At 45.4% G+C, this 21,441-nt stretch overlaps 1 protein-coding gene across 1 annotated transcript; it reads left to right on the top strand.

Moving 5' to 3' along the window:
- The first annotated feature begins 7,901 nt into the window (after positions 1–7,901).
- CLRN3 (clarin 3) lies at positions 7,902–21,149 on the top strand. Its single transcript, XM_027587933.2, has 3 exons — positions 7,902–8,288; positions 14,732–14,911; positions 18,653–21,149. Exons 1-3 carry the CDS (start codon positions 8,060–8,062, stop codon positions 18,931–18,933), a joined length of 690 nt encoding a protein of 229 aa, XP_027443734.1. The 5' UTR covers positions 7,902–8,059; the 3' UTR covers positions 18,934–21,149.
- The last annotated feature ends 292 nt before the right edge of the window (positions 21,150–21,441 follow it).

Here is a 21,441-nt window from a genome sequence, read left to right as displayed (position 1 = left end):
ATGTATGAACTACATACGTTTTATAAGAAAAGCATACATGGACATGAATTAATTAAAAAGAGTAAAATAAATCCTATCACATGTTCCAGAGCTTTGTGTGCCACGAGGTGCATATTTGTGATTTTTAAAAACAACAGCAACAACGGTCACATTTAATGACCCCCGATGATAAACAGAGAAAGGAATCAGCAGCTTCAAACTGTAGTAAAAAGGAAAAAGCGTAACAGCTTGTCCTGGTGCATTCTGGCCACAACGAGGGCATTTCCTTCTTCATATCATCCAGACTAGCCTTTCCTAAAGTAAGATCCCGTATGTGGAGGACATCAGAGATTTTACTTTATGTGCAAATTGTCGTATTTATTTTCAGGTATTAGGAAACTATTACTGGCATACCATTTGAGGTTCTGTTACAACTAAGCTCATGTAAATGGTGTCATAGTTGATTAATTGAGACACAATTCATTCGAAACGGTAAGGACATAGAGATGCTAGTGTGAAAAATCACGGGAGCAGAGCTGAAGTGAGGGACTCAGAGCCACCTGCTGGCTGCTGCCGTGACCTTCCTCTTGGATTTTGGTCTGGCTCTGCCCCTGCCCGTGAGGGCTTTGGGCCCGCACTCTGTGCTCTATGTGCAGTGGTTTCTGTACCTCAGGCTCTGACGTGCCTTCCCCTTGTCCCCTGGCCCAGGCTTGGTCTGCCTTTATGCAGCACCCCCTTCCTGGAGGAGTGCCAGGCCTCCCTGTTCCCCAGCAAAGACGTGAGTCTGTGTCCCTGTCACACCCCGGGAGATTCCCAAACCTCTTTGAAAAAGGGTCTGGATTTGCAGCAAGGTCCCAGGTCCAGCCCCCCCAAACTAAGTCAAAGGCGATTCCCCTAATAAGACCTCTTCCCCTGAACTCTAGGCTTGTGGGTGTCTGACAACATCCAAGCTAATAAAATGCCAACAGATTTCTGGGGTAGAGGTATGAGGGGGATGTTGCCACTGTGTTTGGGTTTTTTTCTGTTTGTTTTGTTTTGTTTTGTTTGCAATAACTTGAAGCTGACAGGATAGAAGTTCTGGACAAAGATGAGAGTCTGGGAACTCAGGAGCAGAGGCTCAAGAAACACAACCAGCAGATGGAAACTGAGCAAGACGAGGTGACCATGACTGGGGCCCTGCGGCAGGTGATGCATGAGGCTGCCATTGATCCAGATTAACTTGAGCTGAAGCCAACTTGACTTAGGTCAGAGCTCTAGACGTTCTTTCCCTCCTGGATGCATTTGGAGAAAAACAAGATAGAAAGCCATCCAGCCCAAAACTCAAGCTTGGAGAAGATATGAGAAAGTAGGCCCAGACAAGGTGAGCAGGCCCAGATAAGATGTCAGGGAGAAGCACTCAAAATCTATGAGAACAAACCAATGATTGGACAGGACCGCCCACTTTCAGCATAAGCAATGGAAAAAAAAAATGCCAAGGGAACTATGCAAATATATAGCAAGAGGAAAGACAGAGGAAAGCAAACCTCTTCAGGTTGGAAAACACGAAATCCCATGAACAGAATTAGTTTTCCCTGCATACACTGTGCAGGAAATAATAAGAAGAATTTAATAAAACAAGGGAGTAATAGATAATAGATAATAGATAGTAATAGTAATAGATAATAAAACAATAGAGATGAGATGAAAAGGAAATTTCAGAGCAAAGAGAACAAATTAGAACCCCAAACCACACAATTTCAGATTTACATATTTCATATTTTTACATAAATTAGAAAAAGACTTGGCTGAAAGACAAGTTATCATTGTGGAGGGAAGTGACAGTGCATTCAGAGAAAAAGGACAAACCACTAAAGCAATCAGAGAGAATGGGTCGAAGATAACCCAACCCAAGAATAACCAGGGTGCCTGTGGTAAGATTTCAGCAAAGGGAGCTCACAACTCACTGAAATGACACAGAAAAATTTCTTTACAATGAACTGCATGGGTAGAGTGAAAAGAGAAGCCATGAATACAAAGAGAAAGAAAAAGAAATTACACGCAACAGTCTATACAAAGCGTATCCAGGTTACCAGGTGACTAGATCTCACAAATGAAGACTTTTGGAGCTATGCTATTGGGACAAGTAAGTCCCCATCAGAAGCAAGAAATAGGGCTGACCTCAGGCTCTTCCACAACAGCATTCAAGGTCAAAAGACAACAGACCGACATGTACAAAATTCTGAAGGGAAGACAATGGGACAGCCATGTCGTCATTCAAAAATAAAGCCTCCTTTCACCATGATGGAGTAACAGGGACCAGACTGGCCCTCCAGGCTTAAGAAATCAATAGAACAAGGTGTCTGGGTGGCTCAGTCGGTTAAGCGTCTGCCTTCCGCTCAGGTCATGATCTCAGGGTCTTGGAATGGAGTCCCGTGTGGGGCTCCCTGCTCAGCGGGGAGTCTGCTTCTCCCTTTCCCTCTACCCTTACCCCCTGCTCATGCTCTCTCTCTCTCAAATAAAGAAATAAAATATTTAAATAAAATAAAAAGAAATCAATAGAATAGAAAATAATATACAAAGAAATGGTCTCTAGACACCTGACGTCAGGTAGTATAGGTCTGTGATTCCTAACAGATAAACAAACGAGAGGAGACTGACCACTGCCCCAGGTAGTTTCCAAGGAAGAACGGGAAGCATAAAGAGCCCAAAGAGAGGGAAATGAGAGACTGGGGAGGCAAGTGCGGCTAGAACTGGTGGTACAGTCCTGGTGGAGAAGAGGGAGCTGCATAGGAATCCCTTGAATCTTTGGTTGAGTGCAGATCCACACCTGTAGGAGGAAGCTATCTGGGGCCAGCAAAAGACCCACTGGAAAACAGTGTGACAAACACTTCCTGAAGCTTATACAGAGCTGGGAAGAAAGGTCTTATAACATAGAATCCAGAAAGAGACTCACACAAATGAGGTCATCTGATTTTAAACAAAAATGCCAAGGGAATTCATTAGGAAATAAGCTTTCATGACATCACACTTGAACAGTTGCACATCCACATGTATAAGGAGGAGCTTTAAACCTTACTTCATACTATATACAAAAAGTAACTCAAAATATGCAATAACCATAAATGTAAGAGCTAAAATGATAAAACTTCTGGAAGAAAACATAGAAGAAAAAAAAATCTTTGCAATCTTGGGCTAGAAAACTATTTTCTAAATATCTCATTTGAATCACAATTCATAAAATAGAAAAATCGGTAAATATAACTTCACCAAAATTTTAAAATTCTTCTCTCCAAAGAATAGTGTTAAGAAAATGGAATGATAAGCCAGAGACTGGGGGAAAACAGTTACAAAGCATGTTTCTAATAAAGGACTTACATGCAGAAAACACAAAGGAAAGAACCCATAGAACTCAACAAGAAGATGAACCAAGTTAAGAAAATGGGCAAAAGATTTAAATGGATACTTCACCAAAGAAAGTATAGAGGTGGCAAATAAGCACATAAAAAATGCTCAGTTATTCATATTAGTAAAATGCAAATCAAAACCAGAGTGAGACACTACTAAGCACTCATTATAATGCCCAATTATAAGGGACTGATAACAGCAGGTGTTGGAGAAGATATGGAGCAACTGGAACCACCATGCTCATCGCTCATGGGAATGCACGTTAGCACCACCCCTTTGGAAAATATTCCGTCAGCTTCTTCTAAAGTTAAATGCATTGACCATATGCCCCAGTAGTTTCTTTCTTTGTATCTATCCAAGAGAAAGGAAAGAAAATATCCACACAAAGACATGTACATAAATTTTCATAATAGCATTATTCACAATAGTTGATAACTTGAATCTACCCAAGTGTGCACCAATGGCTGAATGGATAACAAATTTGTGGGTATTCGGATGAATCTCAAATCAAGCCAGATACAAAAGATTGCATACTGGAATTTATCATTTCTATGAAATTTTAGAAGAGGCAAAACTGTAGTGATCCAGAAAAGTAGATCACAGAATTATTGCATAGGTAAAATGTATAAGCAATGCAATATTTCCTGTAAGAATGACCACCATTTAAAACCTTAATAGTCAGCCTTTTCTAGGACTACAGACAGGAGAGCTTTCCCATGCATTGCTGACAGGATTATGAACTGGAGACCAATCTGAAGGCCAATTTGCATCTGGTATAAAAAATCCAAAAATGTTTATCTGAACCAGCAGTTCTTCTCCAGGAATTTATCCTGAGGCTATAATTAACAATCTGTAATCAGACAAATTTAAATGGGCAAAAAAAATAACAATACTTCAAACATCCAAAATAGAACATCGTTAAATGAATGAGGGTAAATCCATAAAATGGAATAGCATCAAGTGACATCAAATGTTATAAACCTTTATAAAAGTGGCTTATAAATTGACTTGCACAGAAAATATCAATAAAATCAAAGAGTAGATATTGTGAGACTACCTTCTCTTATCAAAGTTACAGAAAAGTAAAAATAAATAAAAAATAAAAATAATATCATAAAATTATTTTACAAACTTATTCTTCAATAAGGAAGAAAAAAATACAATATTAAGATGTTACATGTCAATTTACAAGAGACTCTACATAAAACCTGTGGGACTTGGCCAAAGTCCTCTACTGAAAGGAAAATTCAGTTTTAAATATTTTCATTATTAATCCCACAACAAAATAATTAAGGAAATAAAATATTTATTTCAGAAAATTTAGAAAGAGAAAAGCAAAATAAATGTAACAACAGAAATTCAATACTGGCAGAAATGACTTTTAATGTTAAAAAAATAAACCGAAAAGAATGGAATATATGTAGAAAAGAGCAGAGAAAATGGAAATCATTAATTCAGGTGACGCCCGGAGTCCTCATTGTCACCCTCCCCTCAGGGACTGTGAAATAACAATGTACCCTTATGGAGTACGTCACTTTTCCATTTTGAAGCAAGCTGGAGCTGGCTTGAATGTGTAGACAGCCTTATGACTTTAGAGTTGAGATACCAAATCCAGGAAGCACAATGTATAAGACTGAAATATTTGACTGACTACAAAGACCTTTTTAACTGTAGGCAGCAAAACATCCACAAAGATGTAAAAAAACAAAACCCCTATCAGTATGTGAAAGACAAACCACAAAATGAATATATAGACTTATACATATATATTTGTTAAATTTATATATATATATATATATATATATATATCATGTGGAGTTGACCCAGGTTAATACTCTTACTGTACAATCATATATAAAAGAGCATCTCTATATAATAAATGAACCAACACTGTCAACAGAAACTTATGCAAACAAAAATACCAATGGACAATAAAAATATGAATATAAGTAAACCCTCAATGCTCCTTTTTTAGCAATCATACCAACAATCGACTTCTCCTCTCCCAGCTTGTGAAAGGTGAAAAGGATTAGTAATGGTGTGCGGTGATGGGGTTGTGGGAAAATAAGCTTTCTGCACAAAGTGCTGTTGGCCGGTGTTTAAACTGGTCCAAACTTTCTGCTGGTCTGCACGCACTTGTTGACTCAACAGTTCTGTGTGTAAGCATTCATCGCAAAGAGACACCTGGAAAGGCTTACCAAATTGAACATAGAAGAGGCATCATCACACACCATGGGTGCAGCAGTGAAAAAGTGGAAACAACTAAAATGTCCCCCAAAAAGATATGTCTAAGTAAATTATGATTACTTGGCACAATGGCAAAACTGATCAATCGGGTGAATTGTCCCATGACAAATTGTGGAGATTTGTGATAGCGCATTTTAGAGTTGAACATAAAGTAGAACTTGGTTTTAATATGAATGTAGGCATAGACATAAAGACGTGGGGATAAAAGTCTCTGCCCAAGTATGAACAGAATTACTTCTTCTAGGGTGAATTTTTAATTGTATTTGCTTTCATCTTTATTTTCGTTAGCTCTATTTGATATATTTTTTTGTAATGAGCATATCTCATCTTCCTATCATGATATAAAATTCTTTCACTCTGGAAAACGGGCTCAGGGACGCCTGGGTGGCCCAGTTAAGCATCTGCCTTCCGCTCAGGTCATGATCCCAGGGTCCTGGGATCAAGCCCCGCATCAGGCTCCTTGCCCAGCAGGAGCCTGTTTCTCCTTCTGCCTGCCGCTACCCCCGCTCTCTCTCTCTCTCTGACAAATAAATAAAATCTTAAAAAAGAAAGAAAGAAAGAAAGAAAGAAAATGGGCTCAAAGGAAATAACTACTGAAATAACTATTTAAAAATGTAGTCAAAATACTTACTTGGAAAAAAATCAGTTTTCCCAATAATATACAATGTTGTGAAGATAGAGTAAAGCACGCCCATTCAACTGCGTAAAGTTGGGTGGTCAGATAGGTAAGAATTTTTCTAAAGAGCAGCTGAGCAAGGTGTAGCAACGGCGTCAACAAAAGTTCACATGCTTTGACTCACTTCCAGAAATCTAAGCCAGGAAATACCCAGAGATATGGACAAGGGTTATGTAGAAGGATATTCATGCATGTTTTTTTTTAAAGATTATTCATTTATTTATTTATTTATTTGAGAGAGAGAGAATGAGAGATAGAGAGCACGAGAGGGAAGAAGGTCAGAGGGAGAAGCAGACTCCCTGCTGAGCAGGGAGCCTGATGTGGGACTCGATCCCAGGACTCCAGGATCATGACCTGAGCCGAAGGCAGTTGCTTAACCAACTGAGCCACCCAGGCGCCCACATGCATGTTTTTTTTTTAATCATGAATTAAAAATCAAAAAAGCACACATATCCTCAATAGTGGAGTATTTGTTCGTATGTCTCCAATAACTTGTTTAACAAATATTTGCTGAGTGTCTGCTCTTTGACAGACCCTGGGGTTTAGTGGTCAGCAAAACAAACATGTCCCACCTCCTGAAGCCCATAGTCCAGTTCCTCTAATGGGAAAGACAGATGACCGACTCATTCCACCAAACATAAGTTAGGTGCTATTCAAGAAAAGTACAGGACAGGGGCGCCTGGGTGGCTCAGTTGGTTAAGCGACTGCCTTCGGCTCGGGTCATGATCCTGGAGTCCCGGGATCGAGTCGGACAACGGGCTCCCTGCTCAGCAGGGAGTCTGCTTCTCCCTCTGACCCTCTTCCCTCTCGTGCTCTCTATCTCTCATTCTCCCTCTCTCAAATAAATAAATAAAATTAAAAAAAAGAAAAGTACAAGACACAAATGTGCACATGCGCTATTACTTTATATCAAAGAATACGATAAAAAGAGGAATATAAACATGTTGTGAACATCTATTTACTATCTTCAGAAGTGATGTGCTTGCCAAATGGAGGAGTGTCTCTGAGAGACAGGCAGAAAGGATCATTTGTAAACCATTAGCCACTCAACAGGGAGGAAGGAGAGGCGGCATAAAGACCTAATGCAAGAATGTTCAGAACCATTTCCATCAGAACACTAAGGACAAATAAAGATGTACCCTCTCAAGTTATAATTTAAATAATGTGCAAATATGATCTACTTTGGAGGAGGAAATTTGAAAGGTACACCTCCTTAGTAAGATCTAAAAGTAAGGAGGTTTTCAACTTTGCTCTTTTCATTTAAAAGTGTCTTCAGCAAACCCTTAATCTTCTTAGTGTTCCTTTTTGGACTGCTGTTAGGGTCTCGTCCTTAACAGGTAAAGCAAGTCTATGCTGTTGGCTGCTAGAACAACATCGTGGGAGGACAGGCCCTCATGTGTTAGGGATTCTAGTCCTGACATGGTAGGCTGAACTTGCTTCGAGGGCACGTGACGAAGAGTTATAAATTAATCGTGTGATGGAGGAAGTCCTTAGGAATACCGCGCCTGCCCCTTGTTTCTGCTGGTTGGCGGTCACCATGGCGACCTCTAACTCCAGACCAAAGTTCAGCCGCTGTAAATCTTTATGACCACACTCATAGTCCAATGTTCCTTGGGGCATTTTGTCCCTTGAAGAGCTAGCTTTTATATTCTACAAGAACCTTTCATTCGGACTCCTTTTCTAAATACTGGAGTCCAGATGATAAGGTCCAAACATAGTACAAAAAATCGTTGCTTTCTTTGTTAACCACAGGACCCCTACTTTCCTGAGAAGATGCCAACGACAAAGAAAACACTGATGTTCTTATTGAGCTTTTTCACAAGCTTTGGGGCGTTCATCGTCGTCTGCTCTATGCTTGGGACCCAAGAATGGGTCAGCAGCATAATTGCCATCAGTGACTCTTCTTCAAACGGTAGTCTTGTTATCGTCTATGGACTCTTCCGTGGTAACAGCCGTCAGGAATTCAGTCATGGACTTGAGGAATCAAAGAAGGACTTTGGAGGTAAATGAGAAATTAATTTGAATGGGTATAGCGAGATTGCATTAACTGGGTAAGACTCATGTCATCCTCTATTTGGGCCAAATAACTGTACAAAAATTTTTCCTTGTAAGCTCTGAGATGGCTTGTAGATATGAACATATATTTTTAATTTTGAAAATTCACCCACATTATTATTTCAGCTTCCTCGGTTCTGGTTGTGTCTGTTAGCACCACAGTCTAAATAATTCTGGCGGAGGCTCTGTTGAAGCAAGTTTACTGACAAGTAAATAATTAAGTAAGTATGTCTAGCAGGAATATGGTATCCAACATAGGATAGTAGGAACAGCATTTTTAGTTGTATCAACTGCAGATTTTTATTCATTTTTTTAAAGATTTTATTTATTTATTTGAGAGAGAGAGAGAGTGAGAGAAAGACAGCATGAGTTGGATGAGGGGCAAAGGGAGAAGCAGATTCCTTGCCAAGCAGGGAGCCCAATGCAGGGCTTAATCCCGGGACTCCAAGATCATGACCTGAGGAGAAGGCAGATGCTTAACTGACTGAGCCACCCAGGTGCCCCTAAAAGCAAAATTTGTAAATTATTTAGCACCTGGGATGGACTCTGCATCAAGCAGTGTTGCATGCAGGTAGACAGGCATTATCAGCCGTGACTCAGTCATTCCCTGCGGACTTAGAAATGTGTGTCATTTTCCACCTCATACAAATGTAGTATTTAGTTTGAGTTTGAACCTTAAACACTGAACAACGCAGTTCTATCTCCAAGTTATGAAATTTGCCTCTTAGACATTAGCAAAAGCAGTGTCTTTTCCAGTGGTCCAGTAATGTTACATGCCTCCTCCAGTACCAGCCTCAGCATCTCAGGAAAGCGAGGAATATTCCCTCTGCAGCAACCCGAAACTAAGACTTTCAAACATGCAGTCACACATTCAGTATGTGAATAGCATTTTCAAAACCAGAATGTGTACCAGTTCCTGAGCCTCCAGACACCCTGAAAATTTTTTAAATATGAGATAACAGCCGGTGAATTTTTTGATTTTCATGCTGTCTGTTTGGAACCAGTTGGTTCCCATCTGAGAGACAGGGCTTCAGTGAGAGCCCCGATTGCCTGTATCAGGAAAGCTCGGGGAGGCCAGGGCAGGTCCGAGCCTGACTCTAAAGCCCTGTGTGAGGGAGGTGAGTGGGATGGTGTGGAGATCGCAGAGAGAGGCATAGTCTAGAACAACCCTGAGGGCACAGGGCCAAGTGGGCACCATGGCACCATATGGCAGCATGAAGGAGGCACACTATTTGCATTTGCATTTTATTCTTTGTAACCGCAGAGCTATGGTCAACTTTCTCAAGTCACTGCCCAGCGTCCAGGTGCTGTAGAAGAGCAGCGGCCCCCCAGTCAGGGAGGGTGCAGCACAATTGCTCTGGCTGATGTCTGCTGAGGGCTCCCCAGAGCCTAGGGCTTGTTCACTGCTGAGGGTTTTAACGATCACTGGACTTGGAACATTTGTAAGTGGCTCTCTAAGATACGGGAAAGTCCTATAACTAGAACGTATATCATGGCGTTCAGCTGCTGCAGACCCATGGATGTTTTCCCTTGAGAGCAGAACTGGAGACTGAGTATAGCTGCTGCCCAGCTGGTTTCTCAGGACCACATGGGGCTCATCTCAAATCAGAAACCAACCGCTGGCAGCAAAATAAAATCTGTATAAATGCCACTTCCTTCCCCAGCAGTGATGCATCAACTTTTCCATTTAAGATGTTAACATCATCAGCTTCTTGCCCAGGATGAGGTCGCATTGAAAATCTCCAAAGAGGAGTGAATATTGCAAAGCTCACCTATATTTCTGCCTAGGACTTATCACATTGTGCCAATCTGGGCTGTAGATTTTGAGATGACAACACAGTACAAAGTGACAATGGCTGATTTCAGCATGCCAAAAGAATCCAGCCACCAATAGGTCTACTGATGGGGAAGATAATCCGTCGAGCCTGGCAAGGAAACTGTCCAATACGTGACTAGATTATGTGGCCAACTCAGCCCAACAGGAGATCTACTAGCTTCATCGGGTGGCCTCTCGGTTTGTCCAATATCCAGATGAAAAGTTACAGTCCTTGTGTCTACCAGTAAGCACTTTGCTTTTGCTACTCCAAAAGTTCTGGATATTGAATTTCAGTCCAAAACACTTCCCTGGGCAGCTGCTCCATGAGGGAGGGGATGGGACACACCGAGAGGCACTGCGCATGGCTCCTGGGCTTGGTGAACTCGCCATAGCTTCTCTCTAGAGAAAGGCCCCTGTCAGTTAACTCAGGCAGAGCAGGTCACTCTGACAGCGAGAGGAAGTTGCACCCAATCTGCCTGCCCCCCCAGGTCTCTTTTCTCCGCCTACCCCGTTTGTTCTCAGGGGACTCAAAATTGCACTTATTGGCCCAACCTTAAAAATAATTAGAACAGTAAATCTGCTGCAAAAATCAATTAATTGCAAGGAGACAAACCAATGAGGCTTATTTCTTCCTTAGTACTTCTACTCACCAACCCCACCCCCCATATACTTATACTTTTCCGAGGAGAAGCAACTTACTATTTGTCCCCAGAGACATGGCCATGTTGGGTGATGGAGTTTAACAGGGCAGAAAATGCGCTCCCCCTCCTTCTCCATGAGAGAACCCAGATAAATTTCCCAGAGGCTGGGCATGACAGCTGCAACTTCTTGGAAGACCTCAAAGGCTCAGCTTATCAGGGGTATACTGTGGTCCCTGGGTTGAGGAATCTACCGGGTAAGGCTCCCTGATGACCGGGTGTCCGAGGAGAGGGTGTGGGCAGTTCCTGCCCACCCACAAAGCCACAGGCTCTCCCTCAAGGTCTGAGGACTGATGGGAAACCAGAGCCAGGAAGACCCTATGGCAAGGGGCTCCTGAAGGGTTAAATCTCCATGCACAGAAAGCCCGATGTCCAGATGACCCATTTCTGTACACTGCCCACTGCCCCCAGCACATTTTCTGCCTCCCAGCTGTGGGAGCGATGGCTCTGTCCTGAGGTTGCCAGAATCCGGGCAATTAGTTCCAATTGTGAGGTGGTTTTCCCAATTCCAACGCTTGGCCCTGAAAAAGAAGAGGAAAGAACGGAATGTATTTGCTAATTTTGTAGGCCAAGAGAAGCTGTCAGATGCTGGAGGTGGTTATTCTATTTCATTCTTGCCAACTTTCCCTGAATTTCCAGCTTTCATTGTCTGAGTTCTGAGCCAGGAGGGGGCTGAGAGATATAACTGTCATACCTGTGTGGCAGGAAATTCAGATGCCGAAATAGAATTTTAAAAGACGGCAGTTAAAATTAAGATAAATTGTCCCATTAATACAAAGAAAAGTATGAGTCAGTAGGCTCCAAATTGATGCCCTTTGAAAAATCGTGTCTGTTAAATCTTAGCAACAGTCAAAAACAAAGCCTAACCTAATTGTCACTTTCTAGTTTACTCTGAAAAAGTGGAACATTCACCATTTGCAAATGAACATCCATTTACAGCTTTCAGTAAGTGTATAAAGCAGAAATACTTTCCAGGGCACGCCAGAGATGACATTCTCCCCCACACTGAAATGTCTATTTTTTAGTTAAGTATCCAAATTATTTCTTATTGGCCAAACACAGAGTTTATTTAGTCCCCAGCAAATTTCTGATTAGAGCTTCAGGCCTCCTCCTTGTGGCCTGGGAGGAGCAGGGTGATTGGGGTGGGAAGCAGTTCTTCCTCATGGTGAGAGCTGGAAACTTCCCAGCATTCGACCCTGCAGCTTCGAACAGGTGCATCTCACTTCCCGTTTTGCCCTAGTCCTCTCTCGTGTCATCATCCACTCGTTTCAAGACAGGTGTGCGCTGCCTTAGAACCATGAGAGTCCCCCGACCCCGGCATCTCTGCAGCGAGAGTCTCAGCCTGAGCTCAGGGCCTTCGGAAGAGCCCAGCCCACGCTGTTCCCCAGAGGGCAGGTGGCCCATGGGACCCCAGCCATCACCCCCCGCAGGCCGTAGGTGGTGGCAGGCAGGGCCACGTGTTTTATTTAACCTATGTCATTACAGTTCTTCCGCCGGGTGGATCCCACAGAGGGCTCTGCTGAGGACTTGGCCTAGCCTGGGGGTCATTAGCAGAGGTTGTGAAACCGTCCAGTCACCGCTGGGTCTGTGTGAGCTGAACTTTGCTCCAGGCCCGCCTCTCACCGAGGAGCAAAATGTTCTCCGGCCAAGGGCGGTGACGTCATCGGGTCCATATTGCTGGGCTGATAGCTGCCCACTTCCGACCTCTGTGTTCGCCCAGGGGCTTCCCAGGGATGCGTGGCCGCGCCTGCGCGGGGCGCCTACAGGTCTCCGACTCCGCTCCTCTTTCCACCGGTTTGGTTTCTGTAGTCTCTCCTTGCGCACTGTCCAGTGGCAGAAAACCTGCCTCCTTCTCAGAGTACTACCGATTAAACATAAACCTCAGAATTAACAATCTAGATGCTCAGAACTGGAGAGAGGAGAGACCGGGTGCAGGTGTACGCGCTCTGAGCAGGGCGCGGGGGGCTCTCTGGCAGACGTGTTGTGGGGGCTTTGGAGTCAGAGTCAAGTGTGTGCAGAGCAGGGGCCAGGCGGGCAGGAGCTTTGGAGTCACGCCTTACAAAGAACATTCTGGAGATGTGGGCTGTTAATCACATTGGGGTTTGTCTTTCTTCACTGACGAGAGAGGCTGCCAGACAGAGAGGAGCGAGTAGATTCTGAGCTGCCCCAGAGGAAGCAGAAGGACTCCGGGCAAAAGTCACAGAGACGCATGTTTGGGCCCAACACAATGAAGAGCTTTTATTTATTTATTTATTTGTGCGTTGTCATTTTTTTTTTTTTTAAGTCTAAATTTTAGTTAGTTAACATACAGAGCAATGTCGGTTTCTGGAGTAGAACTCAGTGATTCATCACTTCCCTACGACACCCGTGAAGAGCTTTTGAATAATGAAGGCGACACGGCATGGAAGGGACCACCTTGCAAAGAGCGAGCCCCTTGCTGCCAGGACACATGTCAGGAGCAGGCTTGGCTGCTCCTTCCCTGGCACACACCGCGTCCTGGGGCCCCTCCAGTTCTCAGGGATCCCGTTTTTTGGAGCACTCTGGTTCAGAGAGCGAGATAAGGAGCCCCCAAGCCCTCAAACGATATCTTTCCTGGCTTTTCTGGTTTCTGTTCTTTAAAGCTGCTGTGTGACAAGGCTGGGGGTGGCCCCCCACTCTCTCCCAGAGGCCTGGGAAACAGGAATGGAAAGAAGAAAGTTTTTACTTTCTCTCACCAGACCTCCCCCGCCCATCACGGTTCTTACACCTCACAATTCCCAATGACTTTGTTGGCATCTTACGATGAACTCTGAAATCTTTTCCCCAGATTACTTTTTCTCTATATCATTGTGACTTTCACAGAACATCCTGGTAAACACTTTATTTAATGTGGTGGCAATCACCTAAGGCCCTAAAACACACCCGCAGCCTTTGGGGATGTTTTATAAATGCATGGCTGGGGTTACAGGTAAGTGTGGGGACAGCATGCCTCTGGGGGTCTGGCCATTTTGTGTTGTAAACAAAGGAGCGAACAGGGGAAACATTCACAGGGACGGTGGCTGGTTGTGGTTAGAAACAGGAGGGTGGCGAAAGCAGCTAACGGCCCAGGGCGTCTGTGTTTCATTTGGCACGAGTGCATATCCATGCCTGGAGCTCCTTTGCACTTAAGAAAAATGCACATTTTATAAAATGTTGTGTGAGCTCAGAGGAATTGAGCTTGGGAAGAATTCTGATGGCTTACCCAGGGGTCACCTTTTGCATTTAAGCCACATGGGCACTGGGCCCTCTCTAGCTCCAGGGAAGTGACGTCGGGAAGTGTGGCCGACACCTCGGTTGTACCCACAGCAGCCTTCTGCTTGTCCCCAAGGCCATCTTTGCCTCCCAGCTACCTGGTCACCTCCATCAGCCCCCCACTCCTGGCCTTCTGTGTAATGGGCTCACCTCCGAAATCTCTGGGTGTACCAGATCCTCTCAGTCACAGGTTTTCAGTAAGTGTCCCCAAGCGGAAGCATAGTAGTGCTCTGAGCAAGAGAACACCATCCATAAGGAGGTGACGCCGGCTGTCAGGCATCTGAGGCCGGAATGCCCTGAGGAGGGGTGTCCAGCCCTGCCGCAGCTTATCAAGGAGGGCACCGTCTTTTCTCGGGGAAATTAAAATTGGGCTGGATAGCCAGTTATCCGAAGTCCTGGGGTTGCACACATGCAAGCGGGGAATGAGGATCCCGAGGCGCCAGCCCTTCCTGTTGGCGCACACCTGAGAGGTGCCTCCTGCAATTCCTACCCCCAGTGCCCGAGAGGAGAGAGTGCGGGGGACTGCCAGGGTGCGGGTGGCATAGCCCTCGGGTCTAGGGCTGGTCTTTGCTTTTTGTGCTACGTGCTTACCACCCACTGTTTTAGTTTTAGAGAAATTGAACAATTCTTCCCAAAGAACGCTGCATTTGGTGGTTATCCTGTTCCTGGTCCTCAGCCTGTGCACTTTGCTGCTCAGCTCTGGGCTCACCTTCTACAACAGCATCAGCAACCCCTATCAGACGTGTTTGGGGCCAATAGGCGTGTACACCGGGAGCGGACTTGGTGGTGAGTATCCCCGGGGGACACCGGGCGCTCTGCTGACAAGCACGACCTCTGTGTCTCTGTCTCTCCGGTGCTCTGTCCCACGCAAGAACACACACGATCCCAGGGGAGCCGTGGAAACTAGGCAGACCTAGTATGTGCCAAGTTGTGTGCTGGGGCCCGGGGTTTATATCTGTAAACCTACAGAATTTATGAAGCATCTTGGAAATAAAATTGTTTCAAATGCCCTGGTAGAGAGGCAAGGATGTGCCTGACATGCGGACAGGGTGTTAGCTGTTGAAATACGTAACATAAGCCAGTCTTTGCTATTGAGTACCGAATGTAAGGAGTTAAACACAATGCTCCTAAATGGACAAAACAGTCACTGTTGACAACTATACTACTGCTATGTGCTTAACTCCAAATTAGGTTCCATATAACGTATGGAAGTACACACACACATACACACATACACACACACATAGGTGTGTGTGCACATGCATGCACACATTTATGTACACACACAAACATGCACACATGTACACATGCACATATACACATATATACACACATTGACACATACACACACGTACACACACTTATTTACTCTCCTCACCTCCAAATAACAGTCAGTGTGGGCTAAAATCCAAACATGACACATCTGTATGACTGTCCCACAGACGACCACAAAGGTCATTTAGAGACTCTGGGGTCAACACCCTTCTTGTGCATGACCTGTGAGCTCACGGTGATTCTGTAGGGTGTGGCTAGGTTACTTTGTGTATTGTCAACGTTGCGGTAGGCGTGCAGCGCAGATGGGAAGCAGATCCCAGCTTCGGTCACAGTATGTGTGGCTCTCACTGGGGCTTCTCGAGGCTTGGCAGCCACTGTGAATGCCCAGGATGGCTGCCAGCCGGAACCATGCCGTCAGAACTCTGATTCCCTTTGGTGCTTGTCTCTTGATTTTCCCAATGCTCTCTCTGGTGTTAAGCAGCGAGCTGGTCCCCTTAGAGGCAGGATGGCTGCCAGCAACCCCAGGAGAAAGGACCTCTTTTCCCCCAAATCTGACTCTCCCTGAAATTTTCCTTCCCCACCCCTGGAGCAATCTCCATGGCCACCAATGGGGTTGAACTCACTGGCTGACCCACCCAATGGCTGGGACACCTGATCCCTTGGAGCTGGGGCTGGGGGCAGCTCCAAGAGGAAAATCAGGTGCCAGTTCCAAAGGAGGTTTGGATGTGGGGCCGCAGGGACAAGACGGGGACCACGTCACCACGCTACAGCCCATGGGGCTCAAAAGCCGTTGCTTCATAAAGCCTGTTTCTGCAAGGCTGGAGTTTCCAGCTCTTTGTCTCCACGGTCGAGGATAAGCTGACTTTGCACCTGGCAGAAGCCGATGAGTGTTTGTGGAGGAAAACATGAAAAACACAGGACCCGAGGCCTTCCCCTCAATCCCCGCCTACTTCTCACAACAAAGACTCCTCTGACAGGGAGAGAGCTCCTGCGGCATTCCTTTTCCGGCTTGGGGCAAGTTCTAACACACAGAAGGGGCTGTCAGGTGGGCAGAGAAGCAACCCGAGACATGGATGTGTAAGGAGGAGGTCTGCATTCCGGCAGGGGTCACAGGGAAATCTTTGTGGCTTCGGGCTTCACGTCCAGCCTCCTCTGAATGCCCCTCCTACCTTCTTGATCCCAGTGCTCTGGGAAGCCACACTTTGGCCCCGAGTTTGCCTCCGGGTCCTCCCAATCTTCTTCACATGAGCTTCGAGTGTGCAGAACGTAGTGGGAACTCTAGGTGAATCTCGGCCCGCAGAAGGCTTTTATGCACAAAGATGCCTTTGACATATCCTTGCTTTGGGTCATCTTGGCAGGAGACTTGGTCCCCGTGGTCAGGCTGGCTCCAGGGTCTCTTGAGCCAGAGGGAAGTGCTGCAAATCCCCACTGAGGCTAGATTTGAACAAACTCCCCTTGGCTGCAGGGAAGAGGACCTGGGCTTCCTAGCCTGGTTTGTGGCTCGGAAGGAACAGGAGCAGATTCTGCTTGGAGGAAAACACAGCAGCATCACAACCTCCCAGGTTCCTGTGCCCTCTGACCCCAGCCTGCCCTTCGCCCCACAGCGGCCTGGCGTGGCCCGACCCTGTCCACAGGGGATATAACCGTGGACTGAGAGAATGTCGGGGCCTGACAGAACTTTGCAGATTGTTTGATCCTCGGCCCAGGAGCCCGGAGAGCAGAAAGTGATGGGGCAGGTCACATGGCCTGGTGGGGACAGGCCAGGCCTGGAGCTCCCCCTGCTACCATGGGGCCCCCTTTACCCCTCTGCAAATCCCCTGCCCCAGAGAGCCGGGGACGCAGACAGGGAGCGGCAGCTTCTTCCTGCCGGGGCTCAGGTCTGCACAAGTCAGCAGCGGCCCCTTCCCGATTCAAATCAAAGCCGAGCCCGTCCCACTGCAGAGAAAAGTGTGTGACCCTGTGTTCACCCTGCCTCTTTGTGACTAAGCTTTTATAAGAAATTTCACAAGGGCATAATGAAGGATAATTAGGGAGTGTGAGACGCATAGAGCTTCAGAGGAGGGGGCTCTTGTATGTCCAAATTATTAAGAAGTAAAACCATCACGCTGAGCGTGAAAGTCCATCATCAAGGACAGTCCAAGCATTCTCCTCACACAAAAGCCCTCGAGTCAGGGCCTTTGGAGGACTGGGAAAAGTTTCTGGGTGTGGGCTACAGCCAGGACACGTTGACCCCAGAACATCTGTCTAGTTGTGGGTAAATATTCTCAGAGATGGGCAACCGTCCCCTCCATCTGTCTTGGAACATTCCATCAGCTCAGAGAGCACCCCGCACCCTCTGGCCTCTGCCACCTCCCCACTCCAGCCCAGCCCCATTCCAACGAACCACGAATCTACCCTTTGCCTTGGTCAGGCTGATCCCCTTTGGAAGGTGAAGAATGAGGTCCAGAGGCGCACACAAATCACCCAGGGTTTCGTGGCTGGAGCCTTGGAACCTGGCTCTCTCTGACTCCAGAACCCTGCTCTCCAACTGGGCCAAGGTGGCGATCCAAAGTCACTACCAAGACACACTCTCCAGGGTAGGACGTTGTGAAGAATAAAAAAGGGAAGAGAAGACCATTAACAAGTTCTCTTCTCACACGAGTTTAGCCAGGAGACCCTTCCTGGTTAAACGCCATACTCCACTGCAAACAGAATGAAAGCCCAGGCTCTGAGCCAGTGTCTGAGGCTCTCTGGGGTGGTCTCCTCCTCTCTAGTCAGTGCTCAGGACCCTCAGAGCAGCTGCCCATGGGCCGGGTCCTGTCTCAAGGTCCCAGGGGCTCCGGGCTCCCTGGCCCCTGTGTGTCTTCGTGTAGGCTGCCTCTTCTGTTGCAATGCTCTGTCCTTCGAGTCGTTGCCATCCATCCAGTCCTCTCTAGAAAGCTTGACCCTCCTGTCTGCTCATTCTCCAGTTCATTCCATACATCTCTGCCTGCACCAGCCAAGGGAGAGGTCCGCAACAGGCCCTTCGGAAAGAACTTGAACCATATTTTCACTCTTGGCCGGACGATGCCCTCCGTCTTCAGCGGTTCATGCTTAGAATCTAGCTCAGGTCTTAACACTTCCTTTACATTCCAATACCTAGAAGACTGTAAGCGCCTCCCTCCCCGTGTGCATATTCCATACATGCCCACAGAGCACAGGTTTCATTAAGAAAGAAAGTGACATTTAAAAAGGTATCACCATATCATTTATGAGACTGAATCTTCTTTCCAGCCTTCTTCATTTTCATGAGCATGATACTGTTTGTGGGGAACACACAAGCCAACCATCTCTCGGAAGACCTGGCCCAGACGCTGTACCAGCCCTATCCAGCAGCTGCCTACGGAGGAACGATCCACAGCTATGGTTACTCATTTTGGCTAACGCTGCTTGTCATTCTTCTAAGTATTATCACTGTGGTCATCATTGTTTTCTACCAGAAGGCCAGATACCAGCAAAAGCAGGAGCAGAGAAGGCCCATGGAATATGCTCCAAGAGATGGAATTTTATTCTGAATTTGGTTATGTTATTTTGTTACTAGGTCTATTCTATTGTACATCAGCTCCTGAGCAGTGACTGGCTCACTTGTCTGGACAATCAGCAAAGTTAAGTGTGGCTCTGGTTGACAGTCATTTTGTGATAGTTTTGTATCTCATGACACTCCATGAATGATGTCACATCACAAAGGGTTCTTTCCACTAAGGTGAGGAAGATGAAGGGGAAATCTCTCGCAGTGTTCAAAGCGGTAGAATGATTACTAGACTATGGGCCCTCCTGACCTGGTCTCACTCTCTAAGACAATAAAGTTTCGTGGTATGCACTTTTCCTTTGAGTAGCTCAAAGCACTTTAGCACCTAGGATCTCCTTCTCCTTAGGAGGGACCAGGTATTTTGATTCCACTGTATGATTGAAGACTTCCAGGTACAGAGAGATTCAGAACTCGTCTTTCCAGGACCAGGTATTGGAGGCAAAAGGTGGGCAAAAGTTTGGAATAAATGCCCTGGTCCTGTGGCCCCCTGGTTGCTGACATAATTCAAACCCAGTGGTGGGTAGAAGTGCTGATATATGACCTTCAGGCCCATTTTTGAGGTTCCAAGGGGGCAGTTTTTGTGTGGAAGAGACCAGGAAGTGAGAAGATTTAAGAAAGATAAAAATTATAGCCCTATAGCCTCCACACTAGGGAGGCCAAATGTATTTTTGGTTTAAAAGGATTGTGGTGAGTTAATCAAAAGGGAAATGTAACTTTGCAAGAAGTTCTAGGAACCAACCCTTTGCTGTTGACACAGTATAGTTGGACAGAAGTGAGTGGATCAGCCATCAGTGGATTCCAGCCCAGCCAGAAGGTAAGAAATGGCCTAGAGCACTGGGCTTGCAGGCATTTCCCGAGTGAAGTCTGGGCAGATGGAGAACACAGATATTGGGTTGCCCTCTAAGAACGGGTGGGTAAAATTGGTTGACAGACTCAAAAGGACACAATGGGCCACCAGGAAATTTTTGAAAAGGTTCAGGATGGATTAGACCCACTTTGCCAGTAGGATATTCTTCCAGAAAATCCCTTTGAAGATCTTTTGGGCTTGAATATCCCACAAGTCAGCCAGGTTTCACATTGACAGGATTCTGAAATAATGACCCGACATGTCTTGATTGAACCAAAGTCAAATAGAGCAGAAATTTAGCGTAATTTACACTCTTAGTATAATTTACAAAGCAGCAACTCTTTGGAGAGAAAGATCTGCTTTATGAAGCTATTAGGGAGTCACAACCTTCTTATCTACTATTTTTTAACAATCTGTCTTAGAGTTAATATTTTTCATGCAAGAAACACCCATGGAATACCTATGATGCGATTAGCAGTGTGCTAACGCTGGTACCTGCCACGGCAGAGCTTACTGTGGAGAAGTCAAGACAGGCATTCCAAGAGCAGCTGTTAAATTTCACATAAAACAGGGACATAGTCACCAGACTGTGCTCACCCTCTGAAGGTCAGTCCTCTATAACCGCCTACCCCAAAGTCAATGTTACTCTAATAAATTAACTTGTTGTGCAACTTTGAACATATTAAAATTATGATTCTCAACAGTAAAAAAAGTTCTAAATTCTTTGACGCTAAAAACATTTATGTTCTTCGAAGATTGCATTTTATATCAGATTTTGATAATGTGGACAAGTAATGGAAAAAGAAATGGGTATGGGTGACAAACCCATGCAAATGATCGCTGAGTAGGCAGGCGCTCACACCCCGTGTTAGTGCAAAGGACACTACAGGATGTAAAGACCGCGTGTACTCATCTCAGAGTTTGAGCAGCGCCTGGTTTCTTTAGGGGACAAACTATCTCTATCCTTATATCACAGAGGACCTTTAAGGAACCATTCCGAACAGGAATCTGATATGGGGAAGTATGTTTCACAGTCCTGGAGATGAACAGCTTGACTGTCTCCTACTGTGTCTGAAGGTAGAAGCTAATGACACTGTGTGTGTGTGTGTATTCCTTAGAAATCCTGTTAAGGAAGAACAAAGTTTGCAGACCGCTCAGAGACGTAGACGTGATTTGCTGTTCTAAAATTACTTCATAAACTCACATTACATTTGTTGTAGTGGAACCACATGAAACACCATTTTCAAAGTCTGCGCTATTCTGTGGAATTAGAATGTTTGAGCGGTCATGATACGACCCCTTAATTAACCCGTGTGGTCCTATTACGATGAGCTGGGTGACAAAGTTCATCCACATTTGCAAAATAAATAAATCATACAGAATATCGTACTCTTTAATTTTACAAGAACACAGGGTCTATGACGATAATTTTAGGGAAATTCATTCTTTACACTAACGTCAAAGTGATTAGTGTCCCCCTCCCCCCCCAGTGAGTTGATGTTTGCAAAGCACAACGGGAGCCAGGGATACCCTCCAGGTAAGCTTTGCTATCACTATTATAATTTTATTTGATCATCTCAACAAACCCTGTGGGTTAAGCAGGGCAGGAAGAATTGTCTCCTTGGGTATGACACTTTTCAGGGTCTC

The sequence above is a fragment of the Zalophus californianus genome, chromosome 15, assembly GCF_009762305.2.
Source record: "Zalophus californianus isolate mZalCal1 chromosome 15, mZalCal1.pri.v2, whole genome shotgun sequence".
Classification (NCBI taxonomy): Eukaryota; Metazoa; Chordata; class Mammalia; order Carnivora; family Otariidae; genus Zalophus; species Zalophus californianus.
The sequence above is the reverse complement of the archived record's forward strand: the minus strand, read 5'-3'. Positions and strand labels throughout refer to the sequence as shown.